The sequence below is a fragment of the Schistocerca gregaria genome, chromosome 2 (genome assembly GCF_023897955.1).
Source record: "Schistocerca gregaria isolate iqSchGreg1 chromosome 2, iqSchGreg1.2, whole genome shotgun sequence".
NCBI classification, from domain to species: Eukaryota; Metazoa; Arthropoda; class Insecta; order Orthoptera; family Acrididae; genus Schistocerca; species Schistocerca gregaria.
The window spans coordinates 465,575,476-465,598,345 of NC_064921.1; the positions used below are offsets into that span (position 1 = coordinate 465,575,476).

The following is a 22,870-nucleotide window of genomic DNA, read 5'->3' on the forward strand; positions in this document are numbered from 1 at the left end:
TCTGTTGTAAATTTTTGTCAAGTATTTTCTCCTGTCATCATATGATAGCTACTCACTATGGAATGAAACAATATTATGAGAAGGAAAGTTACTACTCACCATATAGCAGAGATGCTGAGTTGCAGATAGGCACAACAAAAAGACTCACAATTAAAGCTTTCTGCCACTAGCCTTTGTCAACAATACATACGCTTATGCCCCCTCCCCCCCCCCTCACACACACATACCCCCCCCCCCTCTCTCTCTCTCTCTCTCTCTCTCTCTCTCTCTCTCTCTCTCTCTCTCTCTCTCTCTCTCTCACACACACACACACACACACACACACACACACACACACACACACACACACACACACACACACACACACAGAGAGAGAGAGAGAGAGAGAGAGAGAGAGGAGAGAGAGAGAGAGAGAGAGAGCAACTTTCCTTCTCATAATATTGTTTCATTCCATCCTGGATTTTCCATTGTTTGAAATAACAATTTTATCACCAATCTCTTTCCTGCTAGTACTCATTACTTCCATCCTTCTTTGGTTTATTCTCAATTCACAGTCTTTGCTCAACGGATTGTTCCTTCCATTCTGTAGGTCCTGCAATTCTCTCTCTTTTCCATTGAGAACATTAATGTCATCAGTGAATCTATCATTGCTATCCTTTCATTTTGAGTGTTTCACATTCCTGATTCTCTTTTTGTTTTTAATTTATTTATTTCAGTGCATTGGTTCTTCAATGTACAGGTTGAACAGTAGAAGCAAGAGACCACATCCCTGTTTTACACCCTTTTTAATCCAAATACTTCATTCTTTGCTTTCCATTCTTAATTTTGCCTTTTGGCCCTTGTTTACACAGCTCACACCTATTTTCCTGATAATTTCAAACTCTCTTGCACCACTTTACATCTTTATTTTTATTACGTCTTTTTTCCATTATCACGCATTAGGTCAGAACTGCCTTTCTGTTTCCTTCATCTTTCCTAAAGCCATCTAATAGATCCTCAATTTTCTGTTCTACTCTTCTCTACTTAATTTTGTCAGCAACTTTTACACGTGCCCTTAAGCTGACTGTGTGGTAATTCTCGCACTTACCTGATCTTGCTGTTTTCATGATTGTGTGGATGACATTTTTCTGAAAATCTGATGGAATTTTTCCTGACACAGAGCCTACAGATCAACTTGAGTAGTCGTTTGGTTGCCACTTCCCCAGTGATTTCAGAAAGTCCAAAGGAATCTTATACATCCATTCTGTCTTATTTCCACAGCTTTGTTAAATTGACTGAAATACTAGATCCCCTGTGTCTTCTATATGAACTCCCATTTCTCCTTCCATCATGTCATCAAAACATTCCTTTGCATTGTGTGGCCTTCAATAAATTTTTTCCAGCTATTTGCTTCCTCTCTTGTGTTTAAGAGTAGAATTCTTCTTGCATTTTTGATGTCAATACCTTTGCTTTTGATTTTGCTGAAGGTTGTTTCGACTTTTCTGTATACTGACTCAATCTTATGAATACCATTTCTACTACTTTGCATTTTTGTGGGCGGTTTCACCTTGGCTTCGATTTACTTATTACTTATTTAAGTGACATATAGCTGTATTCCTCTCTTTCCCTGAACATTTAGTAATTCTGTTCAAAAAAAATTTCCTATCTAGACAATTAATAAAAAATTATCTAAATCATATGGCCCCTCTCCAAATAGTCATTTCATGTCAAATTCTATTCAATTGAAGAATTTCTTCTGATGCACAAGATTTCATCACAGTTACCTTTTTTGTACTTTTTATTTGTCAGTCCAATGTAATCCAGCTTGAATCTTCAATGTCTTTTCCTCCTCACCTCTTAATTTTTTAACACTGTATTCGCCATTGCTAGTGAAATTTATTGTAAAACTGAATTAGACTCTCTCTTCATTCATCCACCAAACCCATACTCTATCATAACTCTTTTTCCTTCCCCTACTCCAGAATCCAGATCCCCCACGATTATTAAATTTCCCTCTGCCTTTGGAGACTGAATTATACATTTAATATCTTCATACTTTCTGTATACCTTCATGTTCTGCTTGTGATACCGGCCTGTGTATCAGACCTGAAGTTATTGGCATTGGTATGTTGCTAATTACAATGGGAATAAAATTATCAGTGAGCTGTAACTCAGCAGTAACACACTCTCTGCCCTACTTTCTTGTTTATGACAATCCTTACTCAGATTACACCATTTTCTGCTGCTGCTACAATTACCCTGTATTTGTCTGACAAGAAATCCTTGCCTTCTTTCCATTTTATTTCATCAGCACCTAATACACTAATGCTGAGCCTCTACATTTTGCTTCTCAGATTTTCTACCTTCCTTGTTACATTCAAATTATATGACATTCCACACTGACATATAAGTTTTTATCATTTTGTTGGTTATTAAATCTTTTTCTCTTAGTCTCCTTATAGTGTCCCCATAGATACTGTTGACAACTAAATACACTAATGAGCAAGGGAGACAAGTACACCTGTCTAATAATGTGTAGGGCCCCCAAGAGCATGCCAAAGTCCTGCAGCATGATGTGGCATGGACTCAATGTCTGAAGTAGTGCTGGAGAAAACTGACACCACGAATCCTGCAGCACTGTCCACAAATCTGTGAAAGTACGAGGCGTGGAGATCTCTTCAGAAAAGCATGTTGCAAGGTATCCCAAAAATGGCTCTGCGCACTATGGGACTTAACATCTGAGGTCATCAGTCCCCTAGAACTTAAAGAATTATTTAAACCTAACTAACATAAGGACATCACACACATCCATGCCCGAGGCAGGATTCAAACCTGCGACCATACCGGTTGCACGGTTCCAGACTCAAGTGCCTAGAACCGCTCGGCCACAGAGGCTGACTTGAGGCATACCAGATTTGCTCAATAATGTTCACGTCTGGGGAATTTGGTGGCCAACGGAAGTGTTTTAAACTCAGAAGAGTGTTACTGGAGTCATTCTGTAGCAATTCTGTATATGTGGGGTTTATATTGTCCTGCTGGAATTGCCCAAGCCTATCGGAATGCACAATGGACATGAATGAATGCAGGTGATCAGCCAGGATGCTTACGTGCATGTTACTGGGCAGAATTGTATCTAGACATATCAGGGTCCCATATAACTCCAACTGCAAATGCCCGATACCAGTACAGAGCCTCCACCAACTTGGCCAGTCCCCTGCTGACATGTGGGTTCCATGGATTCATGAGGGAGTCTCCAACCCACACAATTCGAACCGCTCGATACAATTTGAAGTAAGACTCGTTCAACCAGGCAATGTGTTTCCAGTCATCACTCCTCCTTGCAGTGCCTACTCTCCATCCGCAAATTTCTCCTGCTATGTAATCCCAAATTCCTGGAACTCATAACATGCATTGAAAATATTGCCCTGCAGGAACTTGAGCAACATGCACAATGCCACCTCAAAAAGCTTTCCATCCTGCTAACTTCCTACTCCTGCCTTGGAGTACCACTGTTCACCACCTCACCAACAACTTCCAAACTTCCCCCGCATCCCCTCATAGTTGACAAAACCCTGTCTCGCAAACCTACTACACTTATCCCATCCTCCAAAACTCCCTCCCACCACCACACAGAACCCAGAACCTAAATAGACCCACAACACAATCATAAACCTTTCCTACAGAAGCCTCACCCACAGAAATTTCAGTCCTTTCCAAAGGCCGCACCTTTTGCCCCACTCCCTAATTCAGTCATGCAGGACTTGTTAGAGACCTTCCCTCCTTCTCCTGGTCCCTTCTGTGGGAACACTTTCTCACCACCAACCTGACCAATCAGGCTCAACCAAAGACCAATACTGAACCTTGCCTAACTCAGTTCACTTCTCTATCCAACCGTGATCCGCCCCACTGCCTCCAAACCACCCCCTGTTAACTTTCCAGAATTTCTTAACCTCCAACATTGCCTCACCACCAGTCTCCAAATCCCTCAACATGGAAACTTATCTTACACCTGCAGAAAGAACTGCAGTCCACCATCTAAGAATGGCACCCAACCTTATAATCTTACCTGCAGACAACGGCTCCGTGGCCGTTGTTTTGATCCGCAAGGATTACCTGGCGGAAGGACTCTGCGAGCTGTCTGATACTTCCACTTACAAATCTTGCCCCAGTGACCCCATTCCAGTAATCCAGCAGGATCTCCAATCACTACTCAAATCCTTAGGCCCATCCCAGAACCTCTCTCCAGAGTACATGTCTCTAATTACCCCTACCACTCCCACCTTCTACATGCTTCCTACAGTCCATAAACCCAACTATCCAGGACGACCCATTGTGACCTGTTACTGTGCCTCCACTGAGAGAATCTCTGCTCCCTTAGACCAACACCTTAAACCTATTACCCGGAACCTATCCTGCTATTAAAATATACCAACCATTTCATCCACCGACTCTCCATAGTTCCTGTCTCTTTACCACATGGTGCACTGCTCCTAACTCTTGTGCCACCTCCCTATACACTAACATTCCCTAATGTCTATGGCCTTACTGCTATTGAACACTACCTTTCCAGACGCCTTATGGATTCCAAACAACCACATCCTTTGTAGTCACCATGACCAACTATATCCTCACCCACAACTACTTCTCCTTTGAGGGCATTACCTACTAACAAATCTGGGGTACGGCTATGGGTACCTGCATGGCATCATCCTATGCCAACCTATTCATGGGCCATCTAGAGGAATCCTTCCTAAAAACCCAGAATCCTAAACCCTTCACCTGGTTCTCATTCACTGATGACATCTTTGCTACCTGGATTGAAGGTGAGGACACCCTATCCACATTCCTCCAGAACCTCAACTATTTCTCCTCCATTTGCTTTGCCCTTTCATACAACCTAGCCACCCATGGTTGTCGCACCTGCAGTGACAAGCTGTCCCTCTCAACATATACCAAGGGACTCACTGAAGCCTTCACTGACCGTAATTATTCTCCCAACCTTGAACAAAAACAAATCTCCCGTGTCTTATCTTACCAGTCTCCCAACACCTCCCAAAGTCAAGCCTCAGGAAGCATTCCTCTCTTAACTCAGTACCATCCGGGACTGGAGCAACTGAATTACATTCTCCACCAGGGTTTCACAGTTACCTCACGTCAGTCCCTGAAATGAGAAATGTCCTGCCCACTATCCTTCCCACCCCTCCTACAGTGGAACTCCGCCGTCCACCGAACCTAGACAATATACTCATCCATCCTTATGCAATCCCTGCTCCCAATCCCTTACCTCATGGCTAATACCCCTGTAATAGACCTAGATGCAAGACCTGTCCCGCATCCTCCTACCACCACCTACTCCAGTCCGGTCACTAACATCACCTATCCCATCAAAGGAAGGGCTACCTGTGAAACCATTCTTGTGATTTACAAGCTAAGCTGCAACCTCTGTGCTGCATTCTATATAGGCATGACAACCAACAAGCTGTTCACCACATGAACAGCCAACAACAAACTGCGGCCAAGAAACAAGTGGACCACCCTGTTGCTGAACACGCTGCCAAACATAACATCCCTCATCTCAATGACTGCTTCATAGCCTGTGCCATATGAATCCTTCTCACCAACACCAGCTTTTGTGAACTGTGCAGGTGAGAACTTTCCCTACAATACATCCTACATTCCCATCCCCTGGCCTCAACGTTTGTTAGTCACTGTCCTCACCCATCCAGCCCCCTCCCTGTTCTCATTCCAGCACTATATAGCTGTCATTTCACCGCCACACCCAGTCTTTTAATTTCTCTACTTTCTGCTACTTACCCCCCTCCCTTCCCCACCCCACATCTAAACTGCAGCACTTCACTGTCCACCACCCTAACCATACTATCCTCCTCAGCCCACCCCCCACCCCCAGTTGTCACTTCCATCATGCACTGGTACTGCTGCTCGCAGTGATATTTCAGTTGTCTGAGACTGCAGATGTGTGTACAAGTTGCATTTGCATGACTATATGTGCGAGCGCATTTGTATATGTGTACGTATTGCTGACAAAGGCCTTAATGGCCGAAAGCTATAAGTGTGTGAAGCTTTTTGTTGTGCCTATCATGACTCGGCATCTCTGCTATATGGTGACAGCAAGTTTCCTTCTCTAATATTGTTACAATCTATCCTGGATTTTCCATTATTTCATTTTCACTTGAATTTTCCATTGTTTCATTTTCATTAGAAATGTATGTTATTTAGAAACTGAAACACCCTCAATCCCAAAGAGCTTACACGCGTGTGTAACCAGTCTCAACATCAGAGAATGAGAAAAAATACTCACAAAATGTTTTATGTGCTGGAGGCTGATGTTAATTTTGACTGCAAATCCGGAAATTTAATAATACTTGAGAAAGTACAATTTGAATTTTAGAAGCATTTACTGACAGATGTGGTGATATGCTCATTAGTTAAGAACTTTGTTACTAAATTAGTTAAGACCTTTTCTGTGTGCACTAACAGGCAAGTGTTTAGCAATGAAAGACTGCTAATCACCATTTGCCTGCCTGTGTATACACAGCTGTCACTGACTGACAGAGATGGCTGTTCTTTGACAGTGATAATCTGTTGAAGTTTCAAAACTGAATCTTCTACAGTGGGTACTACAAATTATATGTTCTCTTGGTATCATTAAATAGTTTAAGATGGCAGTAGTTTCTGAGGATTTTATTGTTGCTTCAGTTTTTCAAGGCTGCTGGTAATAAATGCAATGCAACAAGAACACCTTCCAAGTATAACCCCCAAATTATTCCTTCTTGTTGCCCACGGAAAAAGTATTCTATTACCGTGAAATGACAGCTGTAGCTGAAATTAATTTACATACCATATGGTCTGTATACAGGGGTGGACAAAGTATGGAAACACCAAAAGCACAACATATTATCAAGCCTAATATGGTGCAGGAAAACCCTCAGGCTTTCGAAACTGTTACTTGTCATTTAAGAATGGATAAATAATGGTCATGTAAGGTTTTCAAGGGAATCTTATACATTTCTTCCTGCAAAATAGTGTCAAGTTCAGGTAATAAGGATGGAGGTGGATAGTGATCATGCCCCCTTCTCTCCAAAGTAGACCAAAGGGTCAATAAAACAGATCCAGTGGCTGTGGTGGTCAGGGGAGATGTGACAATTCATCCTCCCCCCCACTCAAAAAAATCAGTCCTGGACAATGCAAGCTGTGAGTATAGGGGCCCTCTCCTCTTGGAACACAGTATCAACATTGTGGAACAAACACTGCACCATGGGATGGACCCGATCAGCAAAAACGGTCATGTAATTCTTGCCAGTGGTGTGACCTCGTGAAATAACCACGGGGGCCGTGGAATCGAATGATACAGCCACCCAAATCATCACTGAACCCTCACCATTTTCAGTCTTGAGATGTAAACTGAGCCAGAATTTGGAAACTGTTGAAACAAAACTCATACAACTAAATGACTCTTCCACTGCTCCACTGTCCAGGTTCTATGGCTTTGGCACAATGTTTCCTTGTTACTGGCATTTGCATCATCTGTGTTTTAAAATTCCAGCTCACACTGCAATTCCCAGTTCATGGGACTCGGTCCATGTTGTTTTGTCATTAACAGGGTTTACAAGTGTAGCATTAAGTTTTGCAGTGACTTTTGCAGCTGCCGTCCTCTTATTTTTTACAACAATCCTCTTCATTGACTGTCCATCATGATCACTCAATACACAACTACTTCCAATCCTGATATTATATACACTATGTTCTCTTTTACTAAAGACTGAACTAAAACCACGAATGTGACAGTTAAGTTTTCATAAATTTGAACTTACCTTCTAAAAGCTTCAAAAGCATTGCGGGGAGCTGCTGGAATACTGCATTTTGGAGTCGCACTTTGTGTTGGCCAAAATCCAGTGGTAAGAACCCGCACACTCATGTCTACACCATGAAGATTTGTCTGTAAATCAATGAAACACAAAAATTACATAAATCTTGAGGAAGCATAAGTGTGTGTTCCTAATTTATTTTATTTGCAGCAACAACACTTATTTGTCAATTGTGGCATACAACTTGAGTAGAACTACAATACGGAGAAGCTAGATTGCTATTCACCATGTAGAGGAAGCACTGAGTGACAGACAGGCACAATGGGGAAAAAAAGATTCATTGTGCCTGTCTCTCACTCAACAGCTCTTTTATGTGGTGAGCAGAAACCTACCCCTTCCATATTGTTGTTATACCATCCTGGAATTTCCACAGTTTAATCCGAGAGTAACTGTTAAGAGAGGTACACTGTGTGTATGAATGCTTTTGTATAAAGGTCTATCATGACATCATAAATGTGTTCTCATTACTTATTATCTGCAAATAACAGCAAGTAACAAAATTCTGTGCAACTATTTCTCCGGTAAAACTTTGCAATGGTGGTGATAGAGGCAACAGAGGTAACATCGCATTCTGTGTTCCCAAACAGTACATCTTCATTCAACATTTGACAATTTAGGCTCACATCATATAACATTTTCAGTATCTTCTCACTGCATACACTTCTTTGGAATAATAAAGAGCACTTATGTTTTGCTTAGCCAACATTTCTAGTTGTATGAGAAATTTTGACAATGCACTGAAAAAAAGATGTGTAAGCTTTGTTGAGAGTCATGGAAATGTATATACAGGAACTAGTAAGTATCATTAAATTGTGTTTTTATATCTTTTAGTAACGTGCAAGCTTTTGAATGGTGTCAGTTTTTTTTAAAGACAATTCAAAATTAAATTGAAGTTAGTAAGTACTTAAGTTGCAAGTCTGATGTCTGTAATCCAAGTGTACAATTCTGAATTTTTGAAATGAATTTTAATAAATAGCTGGCTTGCAACTTTCTTTCTCCACTTTGTTATTCAGGTATCTTTTCCATTGTTAAGAAATTACTTCACCTGCCACTGTTGATCTGAGGCAACTTTTAAGTCACTGCAAAAAGCTGAATGACCTATCAGAAGATGTTGACTATATTGGAACTGTTCTAAACAGAATGATTGCGTGAATTAGTTGTCTTTCAGTAGAGGATGAATTACATGGTTGCACATTAGTGATAATGCTTCACAGCATTTTGAGATGTGCGAGAATCTTACCAAGATTTAAGTGTGCTCTGTGGGCTTGTTTATAAGTAGTACTGATTTCGAGAGGAAGAGAATATATAAAGGAACCTGGGTGTCTCCAGATGGGAAAACAGTGAACCAAATTGACCACCTAATTGTAGAGAAGAGAATAAAGAAGTGGATACAAAATGTTAGAACGGCAAGAGGTGCGGAATGTGGATCAGACCACTTCCTTGTCAGAGGAAGAAAACAATAGGAGAGCCAGGAAGCACAAAAGAATGCAAGTCACTCGATACGACCATGAGAGTCTGACTGAAGATAATATAAGAAGAACTTTCAAGATAGCACTAACAAACCGTTTTGAGGCTTTGAATGAAGAGGAAGGAGATCAGAACTGGAAGGCGATTGCAGAGACCATTAAAGAAACAGCCCAAGAAGTAATCCCAAAGCGAACTAGGGGAAAAAGAGTGTGGTTCAATGAGGAGTGTGAGGGAGCTATCAGGGAGAGAAAACGGGCCAAACTACTGTGGATACAAAGCAATATGCAACAAGAACAAAAATCGAAGTTTGAAGAAACACGACGGCAGACCCAAGCCACATTGAGGAAAGCAAAGAGAAAATATGTAAAAAGTATCATGGAGGAAGCTGAACAAGACTTTCATGGAAATAGGTATAAAGAACTTTATAGAAAAGTGAAAAGTTTTAAAGGAGGGACATACCATCAACACAGATTCATAAACTATGCCAATGGAAGAATGTTAACAGAAGATCAAAAAACCGGAAGAAGATGGATAGAATACTTCAGAGAATTACTAAACTCTGATGAACCAACCGAAGTACTTGAGTTTGATGAACCAGTAACGGTAGACCCAGAATATCCTCCACCCACCATTGAAGAGATAAGGAACCAGATTAAAAACCTTAAGAATGGTAAAAGTCCACATGAGGACAGTATTCCTGCTGAACTTCTCAAGGCTGGAGACGAAATCCTCTGTTTCAACATCCACAAGCTAATCGAGCAAATTTGGGTAAAACATGAAATATCAGAGGAATGGAAGGTAGCTGTGATATGCCCCATATATAAAAAGAAAGACAAATCCGTATATGACAACTACAGGGGCATAACGCTACTCAACACCTGTTATAAGATCTTCTCCAATTGCCTATTAGAACGAATAAAACCGATAGCAACAGACATAATTGGAGAATACCAAGGAGGTTTCCAGGCAGGGCGATCAACCATGGACCAGATTCTTGTCCTAAAACAAGTCTGTGAAAAAATGTACGAATACGGACGAGAGGTACATCTCCTGTTTGTAGACTTCAAGAAGGCTTACGACAGTATACATAGACCTAGCCTGATTAGAACTATGACAGAGTTTGGTATATCAAAGAAGTTGGTCAAACTGGTAGAGGTATGTCTAGATGACACACAACTTAAGGTTAAGGTAGGCAATCAAATGACAGAAAGCTTCCAAGTTGTAACAGGATTACGCCAAGGAGATGGGCTATCACCTGTCCTCTTCAACCTGGCACTTGAGAAGATAATGCGAGATTTCAACAAAGAAAACATCAAGGGCATTCAAATTGGTAATGAACACATTACATATCTGGCCTATGCAGACAACATTGCACTATTAGCATGCACACAAGAAGATCTGAAGAGAAGTATCCAGACCTTGGAGTTATTGGCAGCTAGGATCGGTCTACAAATTAGCTCCGAAAAGACAGAGTACATGACCATAGGAAGAAAGATCCAGAATTCTCAAGATTTAATTGTGAACAACACCAGGTATAAACATGTGAAAGAGTTCAAATACCTTGGATCATTTTTTACAGAAGTAACATCAACTGAAGCAGAGATAAAAGCATGACTGCAGGCGGGAAACAGATACTATCACTCTCTAGACCCTATATTAAAATGTAGAAGTGTCTCTCAACAACTAAAGCTACGGTTGTATAAGACATTAATAATGCCAGTAGTACTTTATGGTTCTCAAACCTGGAGCACTCGAAAACAAGACCTTAACCGACTGCTAACATTTGAAAGGAAAGTCCCAGGAAAATATTTGGACCAGTCAGAGATCAGACTACTGGAGAATGGAGAAGACGCCATAACACTGAATTAGAAGAGCTGTACAAGGAGCCTAACATCTTGGGAGTGATGAGAAGCAAAAGACTGCAATGGGCTGGACATGTTAGAATGGAGGCAACAAGATGGCCCAAAATCACAATGGACTGGATCCCGTCAGGCAGCAGACCAGTGGGAAGACCTAGAAAGAGGTGAATCGATGGAGTGAGAGAAGACCTGTTGCAGCTGGGAGTCACGGAAAACTGGAGACAGATAGCAGAAGACAGAGACGGATGGAGAGCTCTAACTTTGGTGGCGCGCGGTCCTCTGGGCCTGATCGCGTGAATTGAATTGAATTGATTGATTTATCTGTGGACTCCAAGCGACTCTTATAAACGTTGTGTAAATTGAAGATCTGTTTGGAAGCGATATATGAAGCTCTTAAGTGAGCATTAGCATGTAATACTTGGTGCAATGTGTATGATATTTTAAATAGTGGTTATTTTACTTTTAAAATGCCAACATACTATGCCACGGATGTTCTGGGATTGTCTACGTATTATGTGACACTAATTATTGAATACATGGACGAGATTCTTGTAAGTGTAGTGCATGAGATAAGATGATGGCAACATCGTTTGCCAAAATTGGTACTTTGAATAACTGCTGTACTACAGTGATCATTGCATTTTTAAGTGTGTTAGTTCTATTTTCACATTGGTATCAGCAGTTGACCTTTGATTTTGGATTCATCTCACTGACACCACATAGTAGGATAACATCCACCTAAGTTCTTCCTTTTTGCAGACTCTAGAATTATATCTGAGACGTGTTTCAGAATTACCGAGACTTTTAGCACAGGGGATCACAGCTTCTTGAAACTCCATGTAGTGCAAGACCCACACAATAATTAGTGCAGTGGGTGTGACAGCTGTTTGGATGATCTTTAAAGAGGATTCCTTTCACACCCTTGTTCCACCCAGACACATTTGCTGCACAACCAAAACATTGGGCATGTAGCAACTCCATTCCTAGTAAGATCCTCAGAAGTGTATCTTTAATGCTAGTTGCCAGGGTTTGTACCTTGGAGCCAAGCGAACTGCATGAAGTCAGAAAATTTCTATTACTCTTAGTGTCTTAGGGTCGACACAACGTACTGCTGTTGAGCTATGTCTGTTATTGAATCTGCCGTAACTCCATAACAAGGAAAAAGCTTTTATTTGCTCAGTGGTGTTTCACCAGATCATGTGGGCCATAATTTCCTGTATTTTTTTTTGTATCACTGGCTTCAACCACGTGTTGCAGCACTTCGGGCTGATCTTCAGTTCCAGTACACTGCTCTTCTTCTCTTAGAGAAGTGTCATACAGTTTCTAATTCTTGGCCTCTAAGTGAGTTTAATGTTCAACCCAGGAACCTCAGTTAACTGCAAATTACTATTTTATTTATTAATTTACCAATTTCTTTGGAATCATGTGACCCAAAGCTACTCAGTCATAGAATGAGACAGTAAATGGTTCCTATACTGCTGATTAGGAAATTTATGAACAACAGAATTAATAAAATACGAAAAATTGTGTGGGTGTGTACAAATATATAACTCATTGTACAGAAAATTTCTCTACAACTGTGGCGAATTCCTGTAGAGAATGGAAGGAATGTGCTACAAGGGAATCTTTCAACTTAAATTTGAATAGTTAGAGTTTCTCACTTCATTTTTCCGTCCCACTGAAAGTATTGTTGAAAATAAAACCTGCTGGATAGTGCACACCTTTCTGTACAATGTTTAAAGGAAATGTTATGTAGGTGCATATTGTTTATCTGCCAACTGTTCACTAAATGAATATTAGAGTTTTTTCTTAATGATTCAATATTGTGAAGATGAAATACATGCAGAGGGATGGGAAAGTTAGAATTCTGAGGCATATGAACAACAGTCTACACGAAGTTTGCGAACTGTAGATCAGCCTGACCACCATTTCCTGGGCCCCCAAAACATAACACTACACGAGGTAAGGGATTGGAAAGCAATCCTGGACACTCAATGCTGTGTGTGTGTGTGTGTGTGTGTGTGTGTGTGTGTGTGTGTGTGTGTGTGTGTTTTTCTTTCTAAAGAAGACTCTGGAAGAAACCTTGCACATGTACAGTCTTTTCATTGTGCCTACCTGCAACTCAATGTGTCATCTTTACGGTGGGTACAGATCTACTCTTTTCATAATAGTGTTGTTATTCCAACTTGGACTTTACATTGCGTAACAAAAGTTATTTAGTTCTGTTTTCTTCCACTGATCACTCAGGGTGTGTACGTGGACAGGAAAAAAAATTCCCGGATTTCCCGGTTAAAAATGCACTTTCTCCTGTATGAAAATACATTTTTTCCGTGTTAAGTAACAATATATCTTTCCTCGGCACTGTAAAACTCATCAATCCTTTCAATGGTTGTGGTTTTATACATCAGCGTAGAATTTGCCGGCACTTTAGAAAACGAAACTCGGGGGAAAAAAACACATTCTGGAAAGATGTCTGATGTGCAGCAACATGTACACTGCATATTTTCGTATTACGGAAGTATAAATACGAATTCCACCAAACACCGCATGTTCCTTTCCGAAGGATTGAAATCGAGACTGCGATGTGCTTTTGTAAGCCAGTCATAGCTCATGTCAAGCCATCTTGCCAGCCGATGGCAGCGGATATTCAGAGCATAGGACACGTGATGTAGTCAGCCAATAGCGACATCACTGTAAAGCAGCACAAACACACAGATAGGAAAAGGTAATGGTTTAAATTAATATACACAGCATTGCTACAAGAAAAGAAAAGCTTTCATGTATAATGTTGATCTTTTTTTGTGCGTGTTACACTTTAAGATACATCACACAAATGTTCCAGTAAAATTTTTAACGATGATGTAAATGTCTGATCCTCTGGGTGCGAAAATACTCTAAATGGTCATCCTCAAAGATTTGATTTTTGAATGAGAGTCAAACGCTCTGAGATTTAACAAATTCATTGGACTTTCGCGCACAGAGTTCATCTTGTATAAAAAGAAATTCACTTTACTTGAAAATAACGCTTTTCAAACATCCATTCGGAATATTTTCACACGACCTGTTAGATTTGTTTCAGCAGTTGCACCAGATGACAGGCGCTTGCGCAGCTATGAAGACGCAGGAAGCCCGAACGTTCATACATGTAAAACCTTAAAAGATCTTACATTATGTAATAAAAGAAACAAGATATACTCCAAGAGCATGGGAATTTTGTGAACCATACTAAAATGCATAATTCGGCTTAAAGAGGACATTCGTATGTCCAGATTCAAATGACAATTTTGTTGGAGTACCAGTACAGTATTACCTCACATTCGGTTCTTTATTATAGAATAATACCATACGTGCTAGAAGATGAAAACGTGAACTTGAAATACAGAGAACAGTTGAAACCAGCCAATAATGTGGAACTAAACACTTAGTTTGAAATAACTTGGCCTCAGCAGAAAAGATTAATAAAAGTCGTTTTATTTAACAAACCAACAAAAAAAACTTCATTGTTCTGCAAGGCGATTAACGCTTGCCTGTCAGAGAGGTGGACACAAAATCTGAAACTAATAACATATTTTAGCCTTCCGTAATTATGTGAATGAATTTTAATTCACTTGATAGCTGCCGGCCACAGAAATCTGTTTTGTTTTCATTTGATGTGAGAGCAATAAATGAAGAGGAAACAACAAAATCATTTAAACATGGGTCACGTGGAAACTACCATATCCCCACAACTACTCAGACTGCTCTATGCATTAGGTCCAGATCTATGATATTTCTGAACCGGGACAATATTAGATAGTGGCGCTCCCCCTCCCTTGAGCGTTTGAGGCAGGACGCCAAAAATTTAAAAAATCGACTTTTCAAAAAATCATTTTGTAGCGCACATATTTCTGAAGAATCTGATACATAAAACATATATGTTCCAGGGAACGTAAGACATGTTATTTGGTCTAAGTGTGCCGAAGTGAAGTGGAACACCTCTTCACACAGCATTTTTGCATCGCACATCTCTGTATTTCGCACTGTGAAATTCGAACGTGTAATATTTTGTAATGGGTGCCATGAAACTATATTCAGGCCAGTGGAAATTTAAAATGTCCTGTGTTGCCTCTCCTGCCCCAGTCGGCAAGTTTGACATCCTGCCCCTCTTAAAACAAGAAACTCACAATTAATAGCGGATGGGATTATTTGTAACCGGAACAACAAGAATTCTTTAGAAAATTTGCACTCTTTATTGCCTATTAGCTAATAACCTGCTGTTTTGTGTGACATAAAGTTAAATATAGGATACATAAAACAAGTAAAGACAGGAGACAAGCAAAACAGTACACCTTTCTTCAATCTAGAAGTCCTAGCAATTTTTACTCTCTAATCTTGCTACAACTTTACATGGTGTGCTTTTCTTTCTAGTAACGAATCTATTACCTCATCAAAGTTCATCAACGTTTTGCTACATGAAAAAACGAAATGTCATTGTCAATACAAGAAAGTCTCTTAATACGAGTAGTACCCAAGACTGGCGTGGATTCTCGATTTGATTACATGTATTTTGTCACTGTCTGCTAAATAAAACGAAATAGGCCTGCCTAATATTCCAGCAATTGTTACACACACCAAATATACGAGACTGTTTTGGCACAAATGGTCATTTTTATAACAAGACAGAATATAATTCACGAAGTACCAATATCAAATGCCTATTAGGTCTACTACAAGCAAATGTTTTATGTTAGGAAATAGTTTCACATTTCATTCATACTCTCTAGCTTCTGAAGCATGAGATCAAAAAGTAGTAGTACGAAATTTTTATATAAATTTGGAATCGTCACATTCTTCTGCAATTTGTGGGAGTCCCCATTTCTTCTCCTTCCTTGTTCTAACAAACAATCTTGTCATCACTAATTCTGTAACTATTCCTGCCAGGGTCAAAATTTAGTCTCTGGTTAACTGCACAAAACCTGCCACAATCACCGGTTTAGTTATCCCACATTTATTCTCCAGTTAAGTGTTACTACATGTTTGTACAACGCATTTTCCTCGCTACCTCCAGAATAGAACTTTAGCGGCTGCTAGCCGGAGACTGCATACAGGTCCTTAGTAGTGTAGCAGTCTGACCAAAAATTTTCTGTCAAAATTTCATTTTCTTGGATCACTGAGAAGACAATACGTAATCTTTGTTGCATGTTATTCCTGCTAGACAATTATTTCCACTCTGGTGGTATGAAACTATGGAATTTGCTAGTAATTATAACAATGCTGATCATTTGCAAACCCAGTCAACCACATAAACAGTGACTGTCGTTTACCCTTACGAGTGTACGAAATTTTACTGCAGTGTCCAAGAAGTCGACAGCGTGTATTGCAATTAGACCCGTCCCCTTTTGTTTGCAGGAAAGTTTATTTCTAGATACGACAGGGATTCCCCTGGCAGAGACATCACGTACACTATGCACGCATTCAAAAATCAACTCACGATTCATTCAGAAATCAATATAGAATTTGATCAAAATGTTCAAAAACCAACAGGGATGCGTTCAAAATTGTGTGAGTAATCGATAGGCCAACGTGCCCTGGATGCTAGGCACTTTGTGAAACAAGGTCTTTTTACTCAATAATATGAATTTGCCCCCCCCCCCTCTCCCCCCAAAACTGCCACCCGGGGCAGATATCCCGGTTTTCCCCCGGCCCCTAGTTCCACGCCTGTTGGGCATACATGAATCTGGCAGCTCAGCTGCACCAGTAAAATTTTTTCGGATAGCGTCTGGCTGCTTGCTACTATTGGTTATACAGCTAATTGTCAAACTTCTGTAGCCAGAAGTGGGAGAAGGAACTACTCATATGTTACTCAACTGCATATGCGCATAAGCTCGCTCGCAACCACTCGAAAGAATCTAATGTAAACAATTGTGATGTCACATTCATCGGAGGCAATCTGTTGTTATGAAACACTGCATAGTCTTCCTAAAGACTCTGACACATTTTGCTGTTGGCAGACGCTTTTATGAGCACTGTGTTTGACACTGTATATATTTGATGTACAGCATAACTTTCATCACTGACTCTGTCTGTAGGTCATGTAACTTAATGGATTTAGGGGGCAGAAACTTATCTCCCCTCCCACCAAGATTTTGGAGTGTATAAGTATGTCGTATGGTCTAGTAACAAAAGCCTTCAGTGACTACAAAGTGATTCTTCTAATATAACCTTTACTGTCTATAAGTGCACAGCATACTGATAACACTTGCACTCTACATTATTTATAACCTGTACAAGGAGTCAAATTATTTTAATATTTATTTTGAGTCAAGAACAGAAAAGCTGATATATGTCAGTTACATTTACACTACTGAATTAATGCAAACTGCAGCTGTCAAGCCTGTTCTTTAAATACTGCATCAATCCATCTATGTAACAAAAGCATTCAACTTCAGTCGAATGTGACAGTTTCTTTGTTAACTTCACACAAATTCATTAAATATCATACAGAAAACAGAAACAATATTTCCTTCAATAAGTAACAATACTGGGAAGTGAAGATGTTTAATACTAGTGCTGTTCATTGCATACAATTTCCAATACTTGGAAACATTCAACTACGCAAATCGTTGTACCAGAAAATAGGTAATTCACACATACCCCTGATGTCATGACATGGTCCTTGAATTCTTCCATTATTGTGTTTGATACAGTCATATCTTTGAACATTCCTTCCAGTTTTGATGTAAACTGACACCCGCACTCAGTCTGTGAACAAAGAAAGATTGCAACAATTTCCAAAAGGTAATCTCTCTCTCTCTCTCACACACACACACACACACACACACACACACACACACACACACACACACACACACAAAAATAGAAAATATATAAAAATATAATACTGACAATAAAATAACTAAGTATTACTTCACATTGCTTTGGTATAGGAGTGAATGTTCAAATGAAAGAGTGTGAGGTATGTGGCCAATCCAGAAGCATGTTAGGAGGACTGTTTCGCCTTAGTGACTGGAAAGAGCTGCACTATGATTGGGAAGTTGGCTTCACCAAATGTAATTTCTTAACCCTCACTTATAGATAGGCGCTGTATTGCTCCCACTAACTCTTAAACGTGTGCCTCAACAGCAATATCACTATATGTATAAGAACATACAATGTGTGGTATGCTAGTCTCTTTTTGCTGTGAACTCTATCAAGTCTTCATTGGCTGAATTCCTACGTTCTCCAAACCATAGCCATATAATACGTCCATGCTAATCATCTGTATATAGGAGTGTGTACTAGTTCATTCTCCATTATTGTCACAGGCACACAATGACTAAGTGCATGCCGGGCACTGGAGAAAGTGGGATTTCATAATGTAAATGTGTATTCCCTGCTCAAGGTTACAAAATATATGCATCTCAGATGCAACTTATTTACTAAGTGGATGGTCAAGAAACAATTGGAGCATATAAAGAAAGAAACTTCCACATGGGAAAAATATATTAAAAACAAAGATTCCAAGACTTACCAAGCGGGAAAGCGCCGGTACATAGGCACAATGAATAAAACACACAAACACACACACAGAATTTCGAGCTTTCGCAACCGGCGGCTGCTTCGTCAGGAAAGAGGGAAGGAAAAGGAAAGATGAAAGGATGTGGGTTTTAAGGGAGAGGGTAAGGAGTCATTCCAATCCCGAGAGCGGAAAGACTTACCTTAGGGGGAAAAATGATAGGTATATACTCTCTCGCACACACACACACACACACACACACACACACACACACACACACACACACACACACACACACACACACACACACACAAGCAGACATGTCATATAAGAGTTTTCACAGGCAGGAGAGTTTGGATGCACAAGAGCATATAATCACTTCCCACTGAGAATCTGAAGCCAGTTCACTTCTGCAGTCCACTCCTTTAATCATCGTCTGCAACTGATGTTTAGCCACTTCAGAGTTATAAGAGGAACCACACAAAGTGAAATCATGGACATTACACTTGAATCCTAACTAAGAAAATAGTGCTATTGGTGGCAATGGCTAAGATAGTACTGCAGAAGATACTACTGAGGGATTTCCTTCGCCCATTAAAAACTGACAGGTTTGCCCATAGTGACACCCAAAGTAAAAATAGAACAGTAATGGCAGATGATGAAAGACATCATCAGAGGTCCAAATAACAGTGTTGTCAAAGAATATTATTCACTATGTAGCAAATGAGAAATCTAAAAAGTTACAACAGAAAACTTCCAGGTGACATCTGTCTAGGGAAGACTGTTGTATATCCATCTCTGAAAGTAAACTGAAGGTAACTAAGAAGCACTCAGGACTGGAAAATTCTGCAAGGTGACAGTTCACTAAGTTAACCAAAGCCTTTCCTACCTAATTATGATGGCATACAAAATATTTAAACTTGTATGAGCCTTCCACAATTTCAGAACAGTTAATGAAGAGGCTTAAGTCTCCTACCTCCTAAGATCAAATAGGGTAAGAAGAATTTCTTTCATTGTCCTTATGGGGATATCATAAAATGATGTAATGGATGTAGCTACAATTAGTATTTGCATAATGAGTCACAGATAAGGAAAAATCCAGTACCCTCATTTTTGGGAGAAATACCCCAATACCTTTATTCAGTGGAAAAAGAGAAGCACACAAGTGGGAGAAACTAAGGAAGAGCAGCAGTCAATAACTATATTGGAAATGGCTAGCAGTAACACAAGAAGAAATACAGATTAGATTAATATACTTCTAGTGACATCATCATCATCATCATCATCATCATCATCATCATCATCATCATCATCATCATCATCATCATCGACTGTGCCCTCGATAAATATGGAGAGTAATTAACTATTATTTACTGTGATGAAGCACCTAAACATTGCCTTGAAGTAATCTTCAAAGATAGAGCAAACCTAAATCTAAATCCTTAGATGCAGTTTTCGTACAAGACTCTCTAAAATATGATTCAAGTGTCTTTATCATTTTCTTGGCTACAAAAAGAGGAGGGAATGTATAAAGAGGGGAAGAAGTGTGTTGGAGGAGGAGGAGAAACAGGTTAGGTGTGGAGACACGAGAGTGAGTGTGGTGGAAACAAGAAAGAAATGTGGAACTGGAGTGAAATGAAAGATTGCTCTTGTAACTACAGAGAATCAGAATGTTGGGGTAATCTGATACAGTAACTAACGTTCAAACAATAATGGGTAATACACAAAAATAAGTGAAGTCACATTACATACACTATGCTCTTTTGATGTATCTAATTCATCACAATCAATGATGAAGAGGTGTGAAGTGCATACCTTTTTCTGCACAGATGAGAAGCTTAAAAAACCAGAGCCATTTTACTTGATAAGGTGTTCCACACCATGGAAATGCATAATTTATGACTAAATCCACCCACTTCGTTAACACACTATTTTCATTTGACACAGTCACAAAATACTACAAAATGTTAACCAGTATCAGCCTAAGCACTGCTTTTCATTGTGATCACAATTTGCTGCTTTCATTTTATAGTTCTGATGATGGCCACTGTAAACTGATACTAGTTAATGGCTAAGTGTTTTGTAATTATGGCAAATGAAAATAAATGGTTCACAATTTGCTCAGTCATATTCTTGAACAACAAAATGTCATTCTTTCTTGTAATCTGTCCGCTTCAATGCCCCACTACTCCCTAAAGGAGAAGAATTAAACAAAGGCTACTCAGTGATCATGAGAATATCTTCTTGAAAATTCCATAAACTCTGTCCTCTTATATAATCGAAAAAGGCTTTAATGCCTTTCTTCTTAGCAGTTTTTTTTTAATTGCTTCCAGTACTGGAAACCAATTGGTTTACAAACCACACAATTTTAAATTTCATAAAGCTGAGTCATAATACTACAGTATCTGATTGTTACTACTGCTTTGCAGAACTGGAACAAGAATTTTCTGGCCTAGGGCTGCTCTGTCTTCATCTGTAATAGTTATGGGCAGTGCAATATATATCACATCACATTGTGATACTACTGAAGACAAACAAGAATGTAGCTCTGAAAGCAGCCCTTCCCCAAATGAGATGAGTGATATGAGGTGCCATGCATGAGAAGAAAAGAAGCTTAGAACCAAAAAGCTGTAAAATATTCATCAATGCGCTGCATTTTAGTGCTGCCACCATATTTCCCAGTGTCATCAGATGCATATACAGTAAAAACTGACAAGTCTAAAAAAATTCTGAATGTTTCACTATAGACAATTAGTCACTCAAAAACCAGAGTGCACAAACAGAGAATAACTCTTAAAATAGAAGCAGACGTACAGAAAATCATTGTCTTTGCATATGTGGTTGTTACAATGCTGACTACAAAGGGAACAGCTTAAATTAAGAAAAATTAGTTTTGGTTTCAAAAACTCAAGCTGATTTCCTTTGATACTTACTCTCTTATTTAGTCTGTTTGTTGATGAACTGAAATGTTCACAAAAGAACTACCTGAAACAACACAAATACTCTGGACACTCCAGAATCTTTGAAACGTTTACCAGTGTTCTTTATGCATATAAAGATGTCATGTAAGTATCTAAAGAAGCATTAACAAAATTTCTGGATGCATTGAAGATTGAGTACACAGTGTGTGTCAGGTGTCCCTTATTGCAATACATTAGTACACTAGAACACTACCTGAAAAAAAAACCACACACACACACACACACACACACACACACACACACTTATCTTTCAAATTTACTTTATGTCCATTAAATCTATCAATGTCTCCTAAGCTTTACTTTAACTGCATACTCTGTCATTTCGAAATTTATCACACCATACTATGAGGTGCTACCCTTAAGGACCCTGTAATGTATGCATAACTGGTGAAGTCCAGCTAGTATGAAGAAACACAACCAGGTGGTACCTCGTACATTCTTTGAAAGTCAATGGCTCAAACAGTTATAGGCTAGGTGGTCGCATTTAGTTTTTATGGATATTTTTCCATTCTGGTGGCTTGAGTATCTTGCAAAACTGACATTGATGGTTGTCTGGGAACAATGTGCGTGCATAAACCTCTGTTACAGATTCTGAAAAATCACTACCTGAAACACATGACATGCTGAAGCAAGCATTTGGGGAAGATGCCTTAGGTCACAGCCAAACTTATGACTGTTATAAATGTTTCTAACATGGCACAACATTGTTTAATGACAATTCCCATTCATGACAGCCATCAACTAGCAATATTTCTGAAAAGTCACTACTGTTTGGAATACAGTGCTGGAAGATCGCAGGCAGACCATCATGGATGTATGTAATATCATGGGGCAGCATTACAGAACATGTCAGAGGATTTTGTCTGATGAAAATAGTGCATGGGTGGTTTCCCCATCACGACAATGCAAGGTCACTTGCTGCATTGATCACACAGGAGTTTCTGTCGAAAAACATACAGTTGTTCCTGGTCCATGAAATTCACTCAATCTGGCACCAAGTGACTTTTTTTATTCACCAGAATGAATTTAAAGTTAAAAAGCAGAAGATTTCATGCAGCTGAGGAGATTCAAACAGAATCGCACGTAGTACTACACAGACTCACGAAAATGCATTCCAAGGAGCATTCAGTTCTTGTAAAAACCGTAACCATTTTGTATGCATTATTCTACCCTTTTACTTAACTGTAATGAAACAAACTGAGC

At 39.5% G+C, this 22,870-nt stretch overlaps 1 protein-coding gene across 2 annotated transcripts in view; it reads right to left on the reverse strand.

Annotated features, from left to right (window-relative positions):
* Positions 1–22,870, reverse strand: part of LOC126325972 (cullin-3) — a 244,749-nt gene that overhangs the window by 56,886 nt on the left and 164,993 nt on the right. For both annotated transcript variants that reach the window (XM_049995469.1, XM_049995468.1), the window contains exons 9-10: positions 17,825–17,932; positions 7,812–7,936 (exon numbers count right to left, since the gene is read on the reverse strand). In XM_049995469.1, the coding sequence (XP_049851426.1) occupies positions 7,812–7,936; positions 17,825–17,932 (233 nt within the window). The remainder of the gene's footprint in view (positions 1–7,811; positions 7,937–17,824; positions 17,933–22,870) is intronic.